This window comes from Peromyscus eremicus, chromosome 10 (genome assembly GCF_949786415.1).
Source record: "Peromyscus eremicus chromosome 10, PerEre_H2_v1, whole genome shotgun sequence".
In the NCBI taxonomy this organism is placed as follows: Eukaryota; Metazoa; Chordata; class Mammalia; order Rodentia; family Cricetidae; genus Peromyscus; species Peromyscus eremicus.
In genome coordinates this window covers 56,126,507-56,140,909 of record NC_081426.1, presented here as the reverse complement: position 1 = coordinate 56,140,909, position 14,403 = coordinate 56,126,507, and the positions used below count along the sequence as shown (strand labels likewise).

The 14,403-nt window shown below is 44.9% G+C and overlaps 1 protein-coding gene across 1 annotated transcript in view; it reads right to left on the bottom strand.

Annotated features, from left to right (window-relative positions):
• Nwd2 (NACHT and WD repeat domain containing 2) overlaps positions 1–12,859 on the bottom strand; it is a 148,335-nt gene extending 135,476 nt beyond the window's left edge. The window contains exon 1 of the mRNA XM_059274595.1: positions 12,709–12,859. Within this exon, the coding sequence (XP_059130578.1) occupies positions 12,709–12,859 (151 nt within the window). The remainder of the gene's footprint in view (positions 1–12,708) is intronic.
• Between the last annotated feature and the right edge of the window lie 1,544 nt (positions 12,860–14,403).

Genomic DNA, 14,403 nt, shown 5'->3' with positions numbered 1-14,403 from the left:
TGGGAAGACGGAACTTCAACTGAAGAACAGCCTCCGTGAAACCAGCCTGTGGGCTTTTTTGTGGGACATGTTCTGAAAAGATGGAGCCAGAGTCACAGGAACCAGCCACTGTGGGCAATGAAATCCCTAGTCCAGTGGGTCTAAGCCATATAATAAAGGTAGCTGAATGTGAGTGAGAAAGCAAGACAAGAGACAGTACTCCTCAGTGGTTTCTGTCCCCGGTTCCTGCTCAAGTTCCTGCTACGACTTCTTTTGCTAATGGGCTGTGTAACCTGTAAGCAGAAGTAAATCCTTCCTTTCTCAAGTTGCTTTTGGTCATGATGTTTCTCATAGCAGCAGAAAAGAAAACCAGAAAAATATTTTCATGGGGGGGGGAATGGGTCTGAATCATTTTCCTTTTTGTTACATAATCCCAATATTATCGACATTGCTTTTGTATAAAGCAGTTTCCCACGGGTTGATTTGCTGGAAGCTTTAGGACCCAGTATGGTGGTGCTGAGAGACTGTAGTCCCCTAAAGAGACAGGAGCTAGTTAAGTCACTAGGTCACTAGGGTGCCACCCTCAAAAGAAATTAATGCTGTTATCACTGGGTCCCAAGAGAATGAGTCATGGTAAAATGCACAAGCCCGGCCCATGGATCACTCTGGTTCCTTATTTCACTGTGTGATTTCTCCCTCTTGCATAAGCTTCTGCCATGAATAGACAGGTCATGTGTGATGTAGACAGAAGACCCTCATCAGAGACAAACAAATGTGGGTGCCACGTTTCCTGATTCCCAGAACTATGAGCTCCAGAAACTCCAGTGTAGGATACTTTGTGTAGCAACAGAAGATGATCTAACGCAGTAGACTATTCAGGTTTATGAATAGGGCAGGCGGGCTTAAAAATTAACTCCGGATTTTCATGTATTTTGGGCATTCCTAGAAGACTTTTCTTACAAAAGAATTTTTGCATCATTTGAAGCTTTATTTTCTTATTATACAGTGACCTCAATAACGTCTGGATCTTATTTTAGTTAGCGTTTTCTAGAGTGCCATCCACTGAGTAGGATCCTTGGCTGAAGCCACTCTGCTTAGCAACAGCCTGGCATGCAAGTTCTACTTGACGCAAGTACATTTTCAGTATATTTAACAGTTTCAACACATCTTTCTCCCTTTGGGAAGCTGTGATTCTATCAGCTCTGTCATCTGAGCAAGAACTTCTTACCAGTTATTTTTTCCCCCACCAGCATAATTCCCCCCTCTGTATGCCTGTTTTCTCTGCTTTGGCCAAAGGAAGTAGAATGAACACTTTCTCTCTTTTTCCTGCTCTTTTTGCCTCTTCCCTTCCCCCACAGTGTTTACATTAAAAAATATACTGTACAGTATAATGAATGATAAACGCTAGTCTTCGTTCCATGGCAGGCATTACTAATCAACCATTGCTTTCTTTTTCATTCAGCTTTAATATGGCCCCAGATTCTTCTCTGATGATTCAAAAGTGAGGCACACTTCACTTCTGGGGTATGTATACTGTTCTTCAGGGATGGCTATTAATTAGGCCCTTCTCACCTCTCACAATTACTTATTTTTACTGAATAATTCCTCCCAGGAAGCAACTCCTACATCCACCCTGACATATCTGGAAGCAAACCTCCTCTGTAAAATGGAGGCTGTTCCCAGCATATTGGCCCAATCATAAAATTATCCAGGAAGTTTTTAGCATTGTTTTTTTTTCCCAGCTCTCTGTGACTCACAGGTCACATTGCTAAGGAACAGTTATGACCTCATGTAGCATAAATCCTAATTGGTCTTAATAAATACCCGGAGCCAGATATTGGGTTAAATGCTGAAAGATGAGAGAGACAAAAGAACAAAGCACAGCCCCCTCTCACCTCACCAACTCCTCAGTGGAAAAGGACTGAGCTCCTGTCTCCTCCAGCCTTATATTTCCTTTCCTCTGCCCACCCATATCATGTCTTCTCTCAACCTCCCTACTGCTGGGATTAAAGGCATGTGTGCCTCCCAAGTACTGGGAGCAAAGGCATGAGATCCCAATGCTGGGATTAAAGGTATGTGCCAGCCAACACTGCCTGGCCTCTATGGCTGACTAGTGGCTGGCTTTGCCCTCTGATCTTCAGGCTAGCTTTATTAGTTAGAGCATACACAGAATATCACCATAACCTTGCATGTGGGTGCCGATCCTGGCAGCCCTCCCTTGTTTCTGTAGTATGGGGGTCTTACTGCTTTTGTTCCTTTCTACCTATCCTCACTTTATTATGGGAGTCAAGCACAGTATTTCCCAACACCTTTATGCTTCCTATGTGCCCAAAGCCCATTTTATTCAATAACAACAATAGTAAAGGTGCCGTTCAGGTAATTCTCATTCCCATGTAATCCTTTTAATTAGTTTCCAGGACTTTTGACATATTATAACTTGCAGTTTTTGAGTCTTGGCTGTCTTAGTAAAATCTGTGATTCTGGGTCTTACACTTAGGAAAATTTAAATAACTTTTGTCATATTCCTTGATCACTTGTTGGTTGCCTTAGATTCTGTTGGCATTTCTAGAACTGACATTGTCTTGAAAAACTCCCCTATCTTGATCTGCATTTGTTCTCCTAACCTGCAGCCAGACCACTTGCATTGCGGTTTAGAGGAGACTGTCCGTTCTTAGATTCAGTTCACCTGAGTCTTTCCTTTTGACTAAATGTGAGTGGCTCATGCTTAATGAAGACATGAGATACAACCACTTGTTTCCAATCATTTCGGTCAACCTCCTCATGTGAGCATGGCTTTTACAAATGCAGTGTTTGTGTTTTTGGACAGTTGTGCTTCCCCTGTGTCTTAGACATACGGGTCTAAAAAATGAAGGCAGCAATACCTATCTCCTGTTTCTTTTGTGACTGTCCATGCCAACTGTGTCTATGCAGGGACACAATGGGAATCTAGAAAGCATTGTAGCTGATACTTGGGATAACATTAGAAAGAAATGGATTTGGTGGCAAGAATCTCTGAAAGATACTGCTGTAATGACAGCATTGTGAAGGATGCTCTTTGTGTTTTATGATGATTTCATTTCTGCAATCCCTATAGGAGTGAGACACCTGTCACCCCTGCTTTACTTTGAACAGAATGCCTGTCACAGTCTTTGAAATAGTTTTGATTTAAAATGAGGTTTCAAGGAAGTATTTAATTAGAAGGGGGTATTGTTATCATTCTGAGCTGCAGTTTCTGATCTTTTTATTAAGTTTCTATCACTAACTTCTTTGTCCAATTATGCATCAGCCAACACATTTTAATTTGAGGAATTACTCTTTCACTTCCACAGACTATTGTTAGGAAAGGTAAAGTGATACAAGGTGTCTCCATGCCAGTATCACCCTGATTTCTTCTAGACATATTTTACAATGTAGCACTTCCATGACTTTTGAGCAAACCCACACCCTTTCTATCTGCTTAAGTCACATGACAACACAGAAAAATTTAAAAGAAATTTTTAGTGGAAAGCAATCTGAAGCTGGATTAGTTATTATTCTTGGTCTATGCTTGACAACAGATAGTCTTTGATGTCCAAATGCCTGCATAACTGCTCTTCTGGGATGCCTTGGATTTGAGTTCATGTAATATTCAGACACAAAAGTGATTACTTGTGAACGTTTTCTTGTTGAGTCAGTGAAATATGTATTGTCATGTGAGTTCTTGCTAGGAATTTTCCAACCAAGTGCATTTTCCAGCATTTCAACAAATACTAATGTCCTCAGCCCGATTTAAAAAAAAAAATCAACCCTTAGGCTTATTTTATTAAATTCAATTAATTCATGTTATTGTGTAGAACTTCTCACACTTGCCATTTAAAAAGATGTTTGTGAGTTTTTTAAAATTTTTATTTTTCAGTTACTTAAAGAGATGGAATGAGTATTCTCAAGGCCATGCCAAGCTCCCATTTTATAGACACATTTTGATATTTGTTTGTAGTTCTTGGTGTAATTATCTTACATTCTTGATGGCTCATTATCTTCTTTATATTAGTTTTCCACTGCTGGGGTGTGAATTCTAGGACTTACGTTGCAAGGTGAGCACCAAGCCACTGAGCTATACCCCAGCCTTCTGTTACGCATCAGTGTTTAATCTGTACTGTTTAAAACTGTAGCTCTAATGTGAATCATAACATGTCTTGGGTAATGGCATATGAATGTTCAAAAGGAAACAAATATCTACTCTGGGTAGTGGAGGTGGTTCTCCATCCTAACCGGAAGGTCTCTGACTCTCCTCAGCTCTCTGTATCTCATTTCCCTTCTCCACAACTGCAAACCCAGGGCAGACTAATGCAGGTATCTTAGCACACCAGCACACTCTTACCCTTTGGGAGCTGACCTGTGCCCCGAGAGCATACATTACCTTCTTCAAACTCATGTTTTATGGGGTAGAACACATGTTAACACCCATGAACAGTGAGCCTTGTCTGAGTTCCCAATCACAGAAGTATGAAAAACGGTAAACCATTGTTTTAAGGTTTTATGTCTTGGAGTGGGTTGATTAATAGCAACAGATAGCTGGAACAGAGACTCCAAACGTGCAGACATCTTTTAAAATAGAAAATGAGAAGGCCAATACCATGGTATAAAAAGAATACTGGAAGATTGGTTAGCTGGTATATAAAACCATGAAGTCAGGATCGATTTGTAGCTAGTGTACCTCTATGGTCAAAGTCATGCTTTTAAGTGTTTTCACAAGATATCAGCTCTGTTCCTAATCAAAGAGCTGGAAGCTCTTTGCTGAGTAACAAAGGGTGTTTCTTTCTGTTCTCTGTGGAGATCTCATCATCACTTTGCCTCATATTTGATTTTCATGTAGAATGGTTTCTGTACTCTGGCTCTATCCATTCCCATGGGGAGACCTGCCAGCTCCTCACTCTGACCCACGGCCCCCCCCAAAAAAAAACTGGTCTATGCAACTCTCCATAGTGCATCTTGGATGTTCCTTTGCTTGTATCTTTAGTATGACACTCATCATGTACATTATGGTATTTAGATAAACTCCACAAGAGCAGAGACCTGGTCTGTATGGTTACAGCTGTGCGTTAAGCACTGGAATGGCATCCATATGGAATAGAATGTTCAGGTACTTTCCTTGGTTGAAGGAATGCATGTGTCTGCTTTTTCCTGGACTCCACACTGTTTTTTGGTGTTTTTTTGGATCCATTACCCCTTCTTTCCATCCTCTCCATTGTAGAGTATGGGCTGGAAGCATGGAAATTCTTAGCCTTGTCTGTTGCAGGTGTCCATATGCATTTCCAGCCTGTGGTGATATATTGTGTCCCTAATAAAATTTGCCTGACGATCAGAGAGACAAAGGAATAAGCCACTGCCATGCCAAGTCTCACATTGCCAACTCCATGAACCCTCTAACTGAAATCCTCTGAGTCCTCACCCGAAAGGCTCCAGCCTAAAAAGCCTTTCGTTCCTGTTTCCTCATGCCTTATATACCTTTCTCTGACTTGCCATATGACTTCCTTTTTAGTGCTGGGATTAAAGATGTGTGCCACTACTGTCTGGCTCTGTTTCTCTCCTAGTCTGAAGCAACCTCATGTAATCCAGGGTGGGTTTGAACTCACAGAGATCCATCCTGAACTCTATGTTTAATCTAGTGGCTTGTTCTGTTCTCTGATCTTCAGGCAAATTTTATTAGGGTACACAATATATCACCACACCAGCCCATCAAAACTGGGCATGAGAATAAAACTCTTGAAGATGACCAGTGCAGAAATGTAAGTGGAAACGCACAGTGAAGGATCCTGAATTTCTTTTTCTTTGTCCATATGTCTCTCCACACATGGAGAACAATGCACTGATAGTGTAGCCCTGGCCCAGTGTGCTATCACTCCCTGGAGATGAATGGCATATGACGTGAAGACAACGGGGAAGTTCTTCTGCTGTTGCTTATGGCGTTTGGCATCTGATTTTTAGCAGACATGTCATTTTGCAGCGGTTGTTGGCTACTTGATGTCCACGGGGCACTTCTACAGCGTTCTGTCCTCTGGGTGGCAGCTTTTTGCAATGGGACTTAAATGCCTCGTGGTACTCCTTATTTGTTGTTCTGTAAACTTTGCAAAGATTTTTTGGAAGCACCCAATTCTATGAAAGCTCTGGAGTGGAAAGGTTCCTTTTTCTGAGCTCTAATGGCAGATACAGACCTCATTCCTGTCAAAGTTACACCTATACACTACCTGGATATCACTAGAAAATGACACAATGAAAAAATAGCCCATGTTTATTGTTTCCTATGTGGCCAGCGCTTGTGTAAGTGCTGTGTGTATTCGATTATTCACCCTCCTCTCTAACCCCACTCAGCTATGGCTGTTATCTTCCTTCACGAGTTAGGAAACTGAGAACAAAAGAGTTAAAGAAGTTGCTCAGAAACTGGGGGTGAGGGAGGGCCAATGGAGGGTGGAGATAGGGGATGAGAACATAAGGGAACGGGATGGTCAAGCTGGAACAGGGACAGAGTGGGAGAGCAAAGAAAGAGACACCATGATAGAGGGAGACATCATGGGGATAGAGAGAAACCCGGTGCTAGAGAAGTTCCCAGGAATCCACAAGGATGACTGTACTTTACACTACTACCAATAGTGATGAGGGTGCTTAAATTGGCCTACTCTGGTAATCAGATTGGTGACTACCCTAACCATCATCATAGAGCCTTCATCCAGTAACTGATGGGAGTAGATGCAAAGATCCACAGCCAAACACTAGGCCGCTCCAGGAGTCCAGGGGAAGAAATGGAAGAGGGATTCTATGAGCAAGGGGCATTAAGATCATGATGGAGAAACGTACAGAGACAACCAAACCAAACTAGTAGGAACTCATGAACTATGGACCAATAGCTGTGGATCCTCCATGGGACTGGAGTTAGACAGTTGTGTAGCTTGGTCTGCTCAAGGGGCCCCTGGCAGTGCGATCAGGATCCATCCCTGGTGCATGAGCTGGCTTTTTGGAGCCCAGTGACTATGGTGGGACACCTTGTACAGCCTTGGTGCAGGGGGAGAGACTTGGACCTGCCTCTACTGAATGTACCAGGCTCTGCTGACTCCCCATTGAAGGCCTTGCCTTGGAGGAGGTGGGAATGGGTTGGGGATATGGGGGGGGATGAGGCATGGATAGGGGGAGGAGGCTAGAGGGCCAGAGGAGGGAGGAGAGGAGGATCTGTGGTTGGTATGTAAAATGAATAGAAAATTTCTTAATAAAAAAAATACAACTAAAGAAAAAAAAGATGAAAACCAAATCGCCAATAAAGTTCTTTAAATGTTCAAAACAAAGGAGTTGCTCAGAAATAGTTTATTAAATAGCAAATTAGAAATTTAAACCCAGAAAGCTTGGCTCATAAGCCTACTAAGTCTATTAGTAACTAATACTCCCCCTTTCCCCAATAATGTCTGCTTAAGGACCAAGGAGCCACAACCAGTAGACTTTTAGCATCTATATATTATGAATGCCCCGTGTATGCTTATCATGAAGTAGCACAGTTGGCATATTCTCATTTAATATTCTTTATTTTTTATTTTTAAAGGTATTCTTGGGGTATCAAGATGTCTGTATGTATACAGATGCACATGTGGACATACGCTTTTTGCTACAGTTTTTTTCTTGTCAATGCACAAAGATAGCAAAAAAGGGAGCCATGAGATAGGATGATAGAAAGGTAAGAATAAAAGTAATGAAGACTTCTTGCAGGCCTCATCTGAATCTTGGTCCAGATCTTTCTTTGTTTGAGGTAGAAATGCAAACTAATGAAAGTGGCCAGTGGTTGCGGACGCTGCGCGGACATGAGGCAGGATGTCATCTTTTCTGCGCCTTTATCAAAACGGAGGACAAAATTTCCAACTAAGAGTCTTAAGCCATGAAGAAGAGTCTGGGAAGCTATAAAGTCACACTGACTGAAGAAAAGTAAATGGGAATGGTCTAAATACTTGACTGTAGTGGTATTTGCTCCGCCCATGACCTTGGGCTATATAGCCCAAAGGACGTGGTGCTTCTTGCAATTATATGTGACATCTTAAAAAGAAAGGGAGAGGAGTCACGAGGTCCCTTCTCCCTGCTTCCCGCTTCCTGGTATGATTGAACTGCCAGGTGAATTTGCTCCCCTTGAGATTAGAGGATGACTTCAGCTGCCTACTCGGTTCTGTACTCATGAGTGTATTTCCTCAGTTTATATCCTAGTAAATTTCCTATACTCCTCAAGCAGACTCCTGTGGATTTCTTGCATTATTTGGCCATCAAAGCTGGGTATGAGTACACAATACTCAAAGATGACCACTTTGAAGATCTAAGTGGAAGTGTACAGTAATGAATGTTGATGACTTCTTCTTTATTCTAAATTTCTTTTCACATGTGAAGTGAGGTGTACCAGCATAGTAGCCCTGGACACACAACGCTATAACTTACTCTGTCCTCATTGGGTGGCTTTGTTTGGGAGAAAAATGTAAGCACAGGAGCCCAGAAACTTCTTTTAATATTTCCAGGAAAGCTGCAATCCCCGCTCTCATCCATATTTTAGATCTGAAAAGGGTCAACTCTGCCCTTGACAAGAGGCACAATTATTTGTTCCTCATCTGGGAGTGGGGAACTCTGTGTAATTGTGAATTTGATTTTGGGAAACTCAATATGCATACTTTAAACCACATTCTTCAATAAAGTACAAAATCCCCAAACCCTAGTGAACAATAGACTGTTCCTAGTTTGAGTGATTGCATAGCCCAAAATGACCACAAGTCAGTACTAAAAGTTTATTTAACATGAAGCTACTTATTGTCTTTATCTACTTAGAGCAGTGGTTCTCAACCTCACTAATGCTGAGACCTTTAACACAGCTCCTCATGCTGTGGTGATCCCAACCATAAAATTATCTCATTGCTACTTCATAACTGTAATTTTGTTATTGTTTTGAATCATAATGTAAATATCTGATATTCAGGATATCTGATATGTGACCCCCAAAGGGGGTGTGACCCACAGGTTGAGAACCACTGACTTAGTAGCCACATGCGTATATAATTAGATTCACTAAATGATAGTCATGTTTGTATCATTAAATTTATTAAAATGAATAAAATCTAGATTCTTAGTCACACTGTTTAGTACTCAACCATCACCCATGACTAATGTTACCAGAGTAAATAGACATTTCTGGCATTTAGGAAAGCTCTGCACAACATTTACTAAAGTGAAGATGTGAGTTCTTATAGACACATACATGGCATTGCTGTTAGCCCAGAACCCACATATTTAATAGCAAATGCTCATTTCCTCCCCCAAAACAGGAGAGATTACCAACTCACATTTAATCCAGGAGGTCATGAGTTAAAGGGCTGTGGGCCTGCATCAACCTTTGCCAATAACAAAGGCAACATTTTCTCTTTTGTCTGAATGAAGATTTTACTTACTTTACGCTAAACTGGTTCAGAATGGGTGCATGGGATATGAAAGCTCTTTCATACTAATAACTGGGGAGACCCATGAAAGATCCTTTCCTTTCCAATTTTGTACATTTTTTTATTATTTTTAATTTTATAATTTAATTTAATTTTACATATCAGCCATGGATTCCCTTGTCCACCCTCCTCCCGCCCCCCTCACCTTCCCCCCAATCCACCCCCCATTCCCATCTCCTTCAGGGCAAGGACTCCCCTGGGGATTCAGCTCAGCCTGGTAGATTCAGTCCAGGTGGGTCCAGTCCTCTCCTCCCTTTACCCAGGCTGAGCAAAAGTGTCCCTGCATAGGCCCCAGGCTCCAAAAAGCCAGCTCAAGCACTAAGGACAGGTCCCGGTCCCACTGCCTGGGAGCCTCCCAAACAGTTCAAGCTAATCAACTGTCACACTTATCCAGAGGGCCTGATCCAGTTGGGGGCATGTTTCCAAAGAAGAATAAAAGTTGTTCTGGCAGAGAGACAGCAGTTACATGATTAGGAAACTTCCAGGGACTTAGACAGATGTCACAGATGAATGGGAGTGAGACTAAGTGAAGTCCATCCATTTAAGTGACACGATTGCCTCCCCTGGTAAGTATCCAGCATCGTCCATATAGTAAAGACAGGTCAGATGTGGATAGACTTTTGAAGAAGTACAAGTCCATTACAGTTCAATTTGCTCTGAGATTCTCTTCTACGTCCCATGACTATCAACAAGTGGGTTGGGGCAGTTGTGTTCCCTTTTAGTTGTTCATATTCTTGGAGCTAGAAGATTCCAGGCAGCACTTACCCATCATATTTGGCCATGCAGATATGAGGCATTAACAGGGATCTGGATGCTGCCTAGACTTGCAAAGAGCAGCAAAATAGGTATTTTGAGTTTTCTATGGGATCTGCCTGTTTCACTCTGTTGTATGGATCCAGAAAAGTACTTCATAGCACAAAGCCTGAGTGAGTTGTCTCACCTGTAGAATAGGAAGAATCCCTTTGCTTACCACTCTCAGAAGCGTTGGAGGATGAGCTCAAAATTGCATGAGCTAATGCATGGGAAACTAATTACTCATTCTGAAGACACATATTGCCATCATTGTGACTGGGGAAATTCCAATTCCACACAAGCTTTGTAAAGCAGTACCTACTGAAAACAATCACCCCAGCAAGAGTCTTGTTGGGTTTCTCAAAACAAAACAAAACGGAAGGAAACAAAACTACTATGGCTTCAACACAAAACAGCTTTTATTCAGAATGCAAATTGGGCTTCTGCTTGTAAAGGAAATAATGAGATAATGTCCTTTGTCTTTATTTGACAGTGGAAGGGCTCTTCATCTCTAGTATTGTCCAAGAATCTAATATTGGATGGTACCAAAACACAAGCATTTGCTTTCTAAATTGAATCCATAAAGATGCCACGGTAAAGTGCTGCCTCCTCGGATGGAGCACTTCCCAGAGTTTTAAGGCTTCAGGTTGAGAGCATTAAAAATGCCCATCTCTGCCTATTTTCAATATGCCCTTGGCTCTTCGGTCTGGATAAAATTCAAAGTCCTGCTTCTCAAGCAAGCTTCCCATTTCTGGTCCTTTAAGATCAGCCTGGAAGCCATCCAGCAAAATCAGTGACCAAGAGGCATGGCTGATGCCTCCCTTGTGTTTGCTTTCAAAGCTGTGCTTCGGTGTGTGTTAAAGTTTTCAGTGCCACTAAGTTGAGGGTTTGGAGAGTAATGCACACTCAAGGGTGTAACAAAAATGAGATTAATCTTGCTTCCATTTCCACAGTAAGCTGATAACATCAGTTCACTATCATGCAATCCTAGAAAATGCATATTTAAAGCAAGGAACAAATTGCCCACTGATAACATTCACAGAACACCCAGGGTGGTATTTTAGAAGCAGTTTGCTCAAAGGACAAGGCAATGCTCTAGTGGGTTCCACCGCAGGGCAAACAATTCACATGGCATTTGAGAAAGTCTTGGATAATTGAAAATTTCAAGACTAAACACTGTCTAATACACTTCCTTCAGACATTGTTGCTGGGACTTGCAGATGTCTCGAACCCTAACTTTAATGAAGCTCCCCATTTATGATTATTTGATTCAGATTTCATGTCGAAGTCCTGGGTGGCACACCTGATACAGAATGATTTTTATTGTTGCCAGTTGTCTCTCAAAGCACCCTTTATTAGGCTCTGTGAAAAGCGAGTTGTAAATTCAGGGAAGGGCAGTCAGGCCCTCCTCCCTCGAAGTGTAGAACTCTCCTATTAATGACGGTGTGTTATTTATCTGATTCTTTCCTCATTCCATTGTGACCACAAAAGCTTGACCAGAAATTTACAATAATGCACCCCTCCCCTCTAGAAGTGGTTGTTTCCAGAAAGTTACTTTTTCTGTCTTCTTAGAGTGTATTTACAGGCAACCAGAGCCTTGAATGTTTAAGGGAGCAAACTGTTCAGTGTAAACTTTATTATTATTATTATTATTTTTTAAATTAGGCCCAAGGCTTGTAAGAGTACACCAGTCTTACATAAACTTAAAAAAAACCTCTTCTTAAGGCCACCCTCTTTCCCTCCTAAAGTCTTACCCAATTTGTTAAATGCATCTTCCCTTTTCCCACCACCCACTGGGAAGGAAAATTAACCTTAAGAACTGAAGACTCCTTCTGTCATGGTAACTGTAAAAGCCCCAAACCAACAAGTTTCCATGGAGCACCTAGCAGGTGCGTGACCCGGAGCAGGAACTCCACCCAGGAGACCCAGCAGAGTTGAGCTCCTCTGAACATTCCAGGACTAATTCTATGCTGGGGTGAGTGCCACTTGGTCCCGGAACCGCCAAGAGTCTGTGTCCCCTCAACTTCCACCCGCCTTCCTACCTGCAAGACCTGTGATCCAAGGAACATGCTTGCGGCCTGGGTGAGAACATATGGCAGCAGGTAGCCCCTATTCGGCTACCGTTTGTGATTATCAGGCGAAGGAAACGGATAGAAGAAAGGCAAAGGTTTTGGGTGGAAGAGGCAGAACGGATCCTCTAGAAAGCGCCTACTAACAATGCCTCGGCTATCTCTTAATTTGACTCGGGGAAGACAAGTATGTCCTAGAAGTCAACAGGGAAGCGGATGAGTTAAAGAAAAATAAGTGATTGGAATGAAATTCCCACGCGCTCCGGGCTGCAGCGGGAGGCAGGGAGCGTAGAGGGCACCCGGCTGTGAGGCCCCACACACTTTCGGCCCCTTACCGATCCGAGGATCGACCCACGGACAAACAGGGTCAAGGGACTTACCTTCAGGGTTGGCGCTGATGAAGACCCTGACGCTGCGGCCAGCGGGGACGAGGTGAGAAGGCAGGGCGGTGAGGTTCCCGGAGAACGCCGCCCGCCGGAGCGCGGAGTCCCGGGGACAGGGCAGCTTGGTGCCCGCGCCGGCCGGCCACATCGCCCTGTGGGAGGATCAGCTGCCACCACCACTTCTGTTCCTCCGCTCCCTGAACCTCCGCGGCCCCGCGAGGAGGGCGAGGTCGGCCCGCGCCGCAGCTCAGAACCGCTCGGAACCCCGGGCGCAGCCCGCAAGCTCCGTTGCGCTCAGCAGCCGCCCGCGGGCGGTGGCCATAGGGACCCTCGGGTCCTGGGGTTGTCGTCGCCTCCTGCACCTCTGAGGACTGCCTTGGCTCCTGCCCAGGGCTCGGCGCCGCAGCGCGAGAGGTCAGCGTAGAGGATGCTACGCGGGCGGCGCCTGGTTGCGCTGGGAAGAGCCCATTCGGCTCTTGGAGCTCTTAGCCATGTCCCCGCCCGCGCGCGCCCTCCGCGGGGACCCGGCGGGCGACCCGAGCAGGTCAAAGTTTAGGAGAAGGCGGCGGGAGTCGATCTGGACTCGCCTCTCCCGTAGCGCAGAATTAACGCGGCTCACGGGGCGGCTGCGGTGTGGATGCGCGGGCTGGGGGAGCAGCTCGGGGACCTCCCGGTTTCATCCGAAGACAAGCTCCAGAGCTCCCGGCTGCTTCCTCAGTGAAGGACAGGAGATCGATCTGCCCGAGATTCCTGCTATCCCCCCCTCCAACTCTCCTAAAGGTCAAACAAGCCCTGAGCGTTTGCGGGAATCCAGTCGCGCGGGCGTCTGCACGCCTTTGCCAAGTCCCCAAAGTTCAGCGCGCCTCGACACCCCACGAAAGGCTGGAGCATCAGAGCTCCGGGCATTGAGGAAGGAGGGTCACAGTCGCCCTGCCTCTCGTGGCGTGGGAGGCCGTGTCTCGCCTCTGCGCTCTCTCCCCACGCTCGTGCGAATCAGGGGATTTTTATAGCTAAGCCACGACGCTCACGTGGTCCTCCCCGCGTGGTCGCGGACCCTTTCTGGGAGCAAATCTCTGCGGGCAGTTCTCTCTAGTTCTCTAAAGGACCCTGGGGAGCCTTCCTGTTCCCGCTGAGATGCCTTCCCTGGCTGTTCGCCCTCCTGTGGGCTCAGGAGCCAGGTGGCTTGCAGGACGTGGGGAGCCCCGCGCAGAGAGTGTGAGCTTTGGCCCCACTGGAAGCTACGACCCAGAGGGAGACCACCTGCCAAGTGCAGGGTGGCCACAGTTTGGGGTCCCGGTATCAAAATTGGCCTGAGGTTGTGAGATCTTTGCACTTAAGCTGCTTAACCCAGTCAGTGCCGGAGCCTGGGTCGGCTTCACTTGAGGCGAACCTTCCAGCCAGCCCCAGACTGTGCATCTAGGGGCAAGGGTGGGAGCTGAACTTTGCAGGTCCCAAGAGGTATGGGATGCAGATAAGTCAGTCCAGTTGTAAAACTGCTGCCACCTTTGAAAGCCTGCAAAGCCCAGAGAGGAAATAAGTGTGATTCTGTGGGGGGGTTGGGTGGGAATGCAGGAGAGAAGGGAGTATTTGGAGCCTGGGTTGGAATCTAGGCTTCAAGTCTCTCATTCTGAGTTTGGGGCAGGAGCACCAGTCTTTGAGAGAGGGAACCCCCCCCCCCACACACACACACAC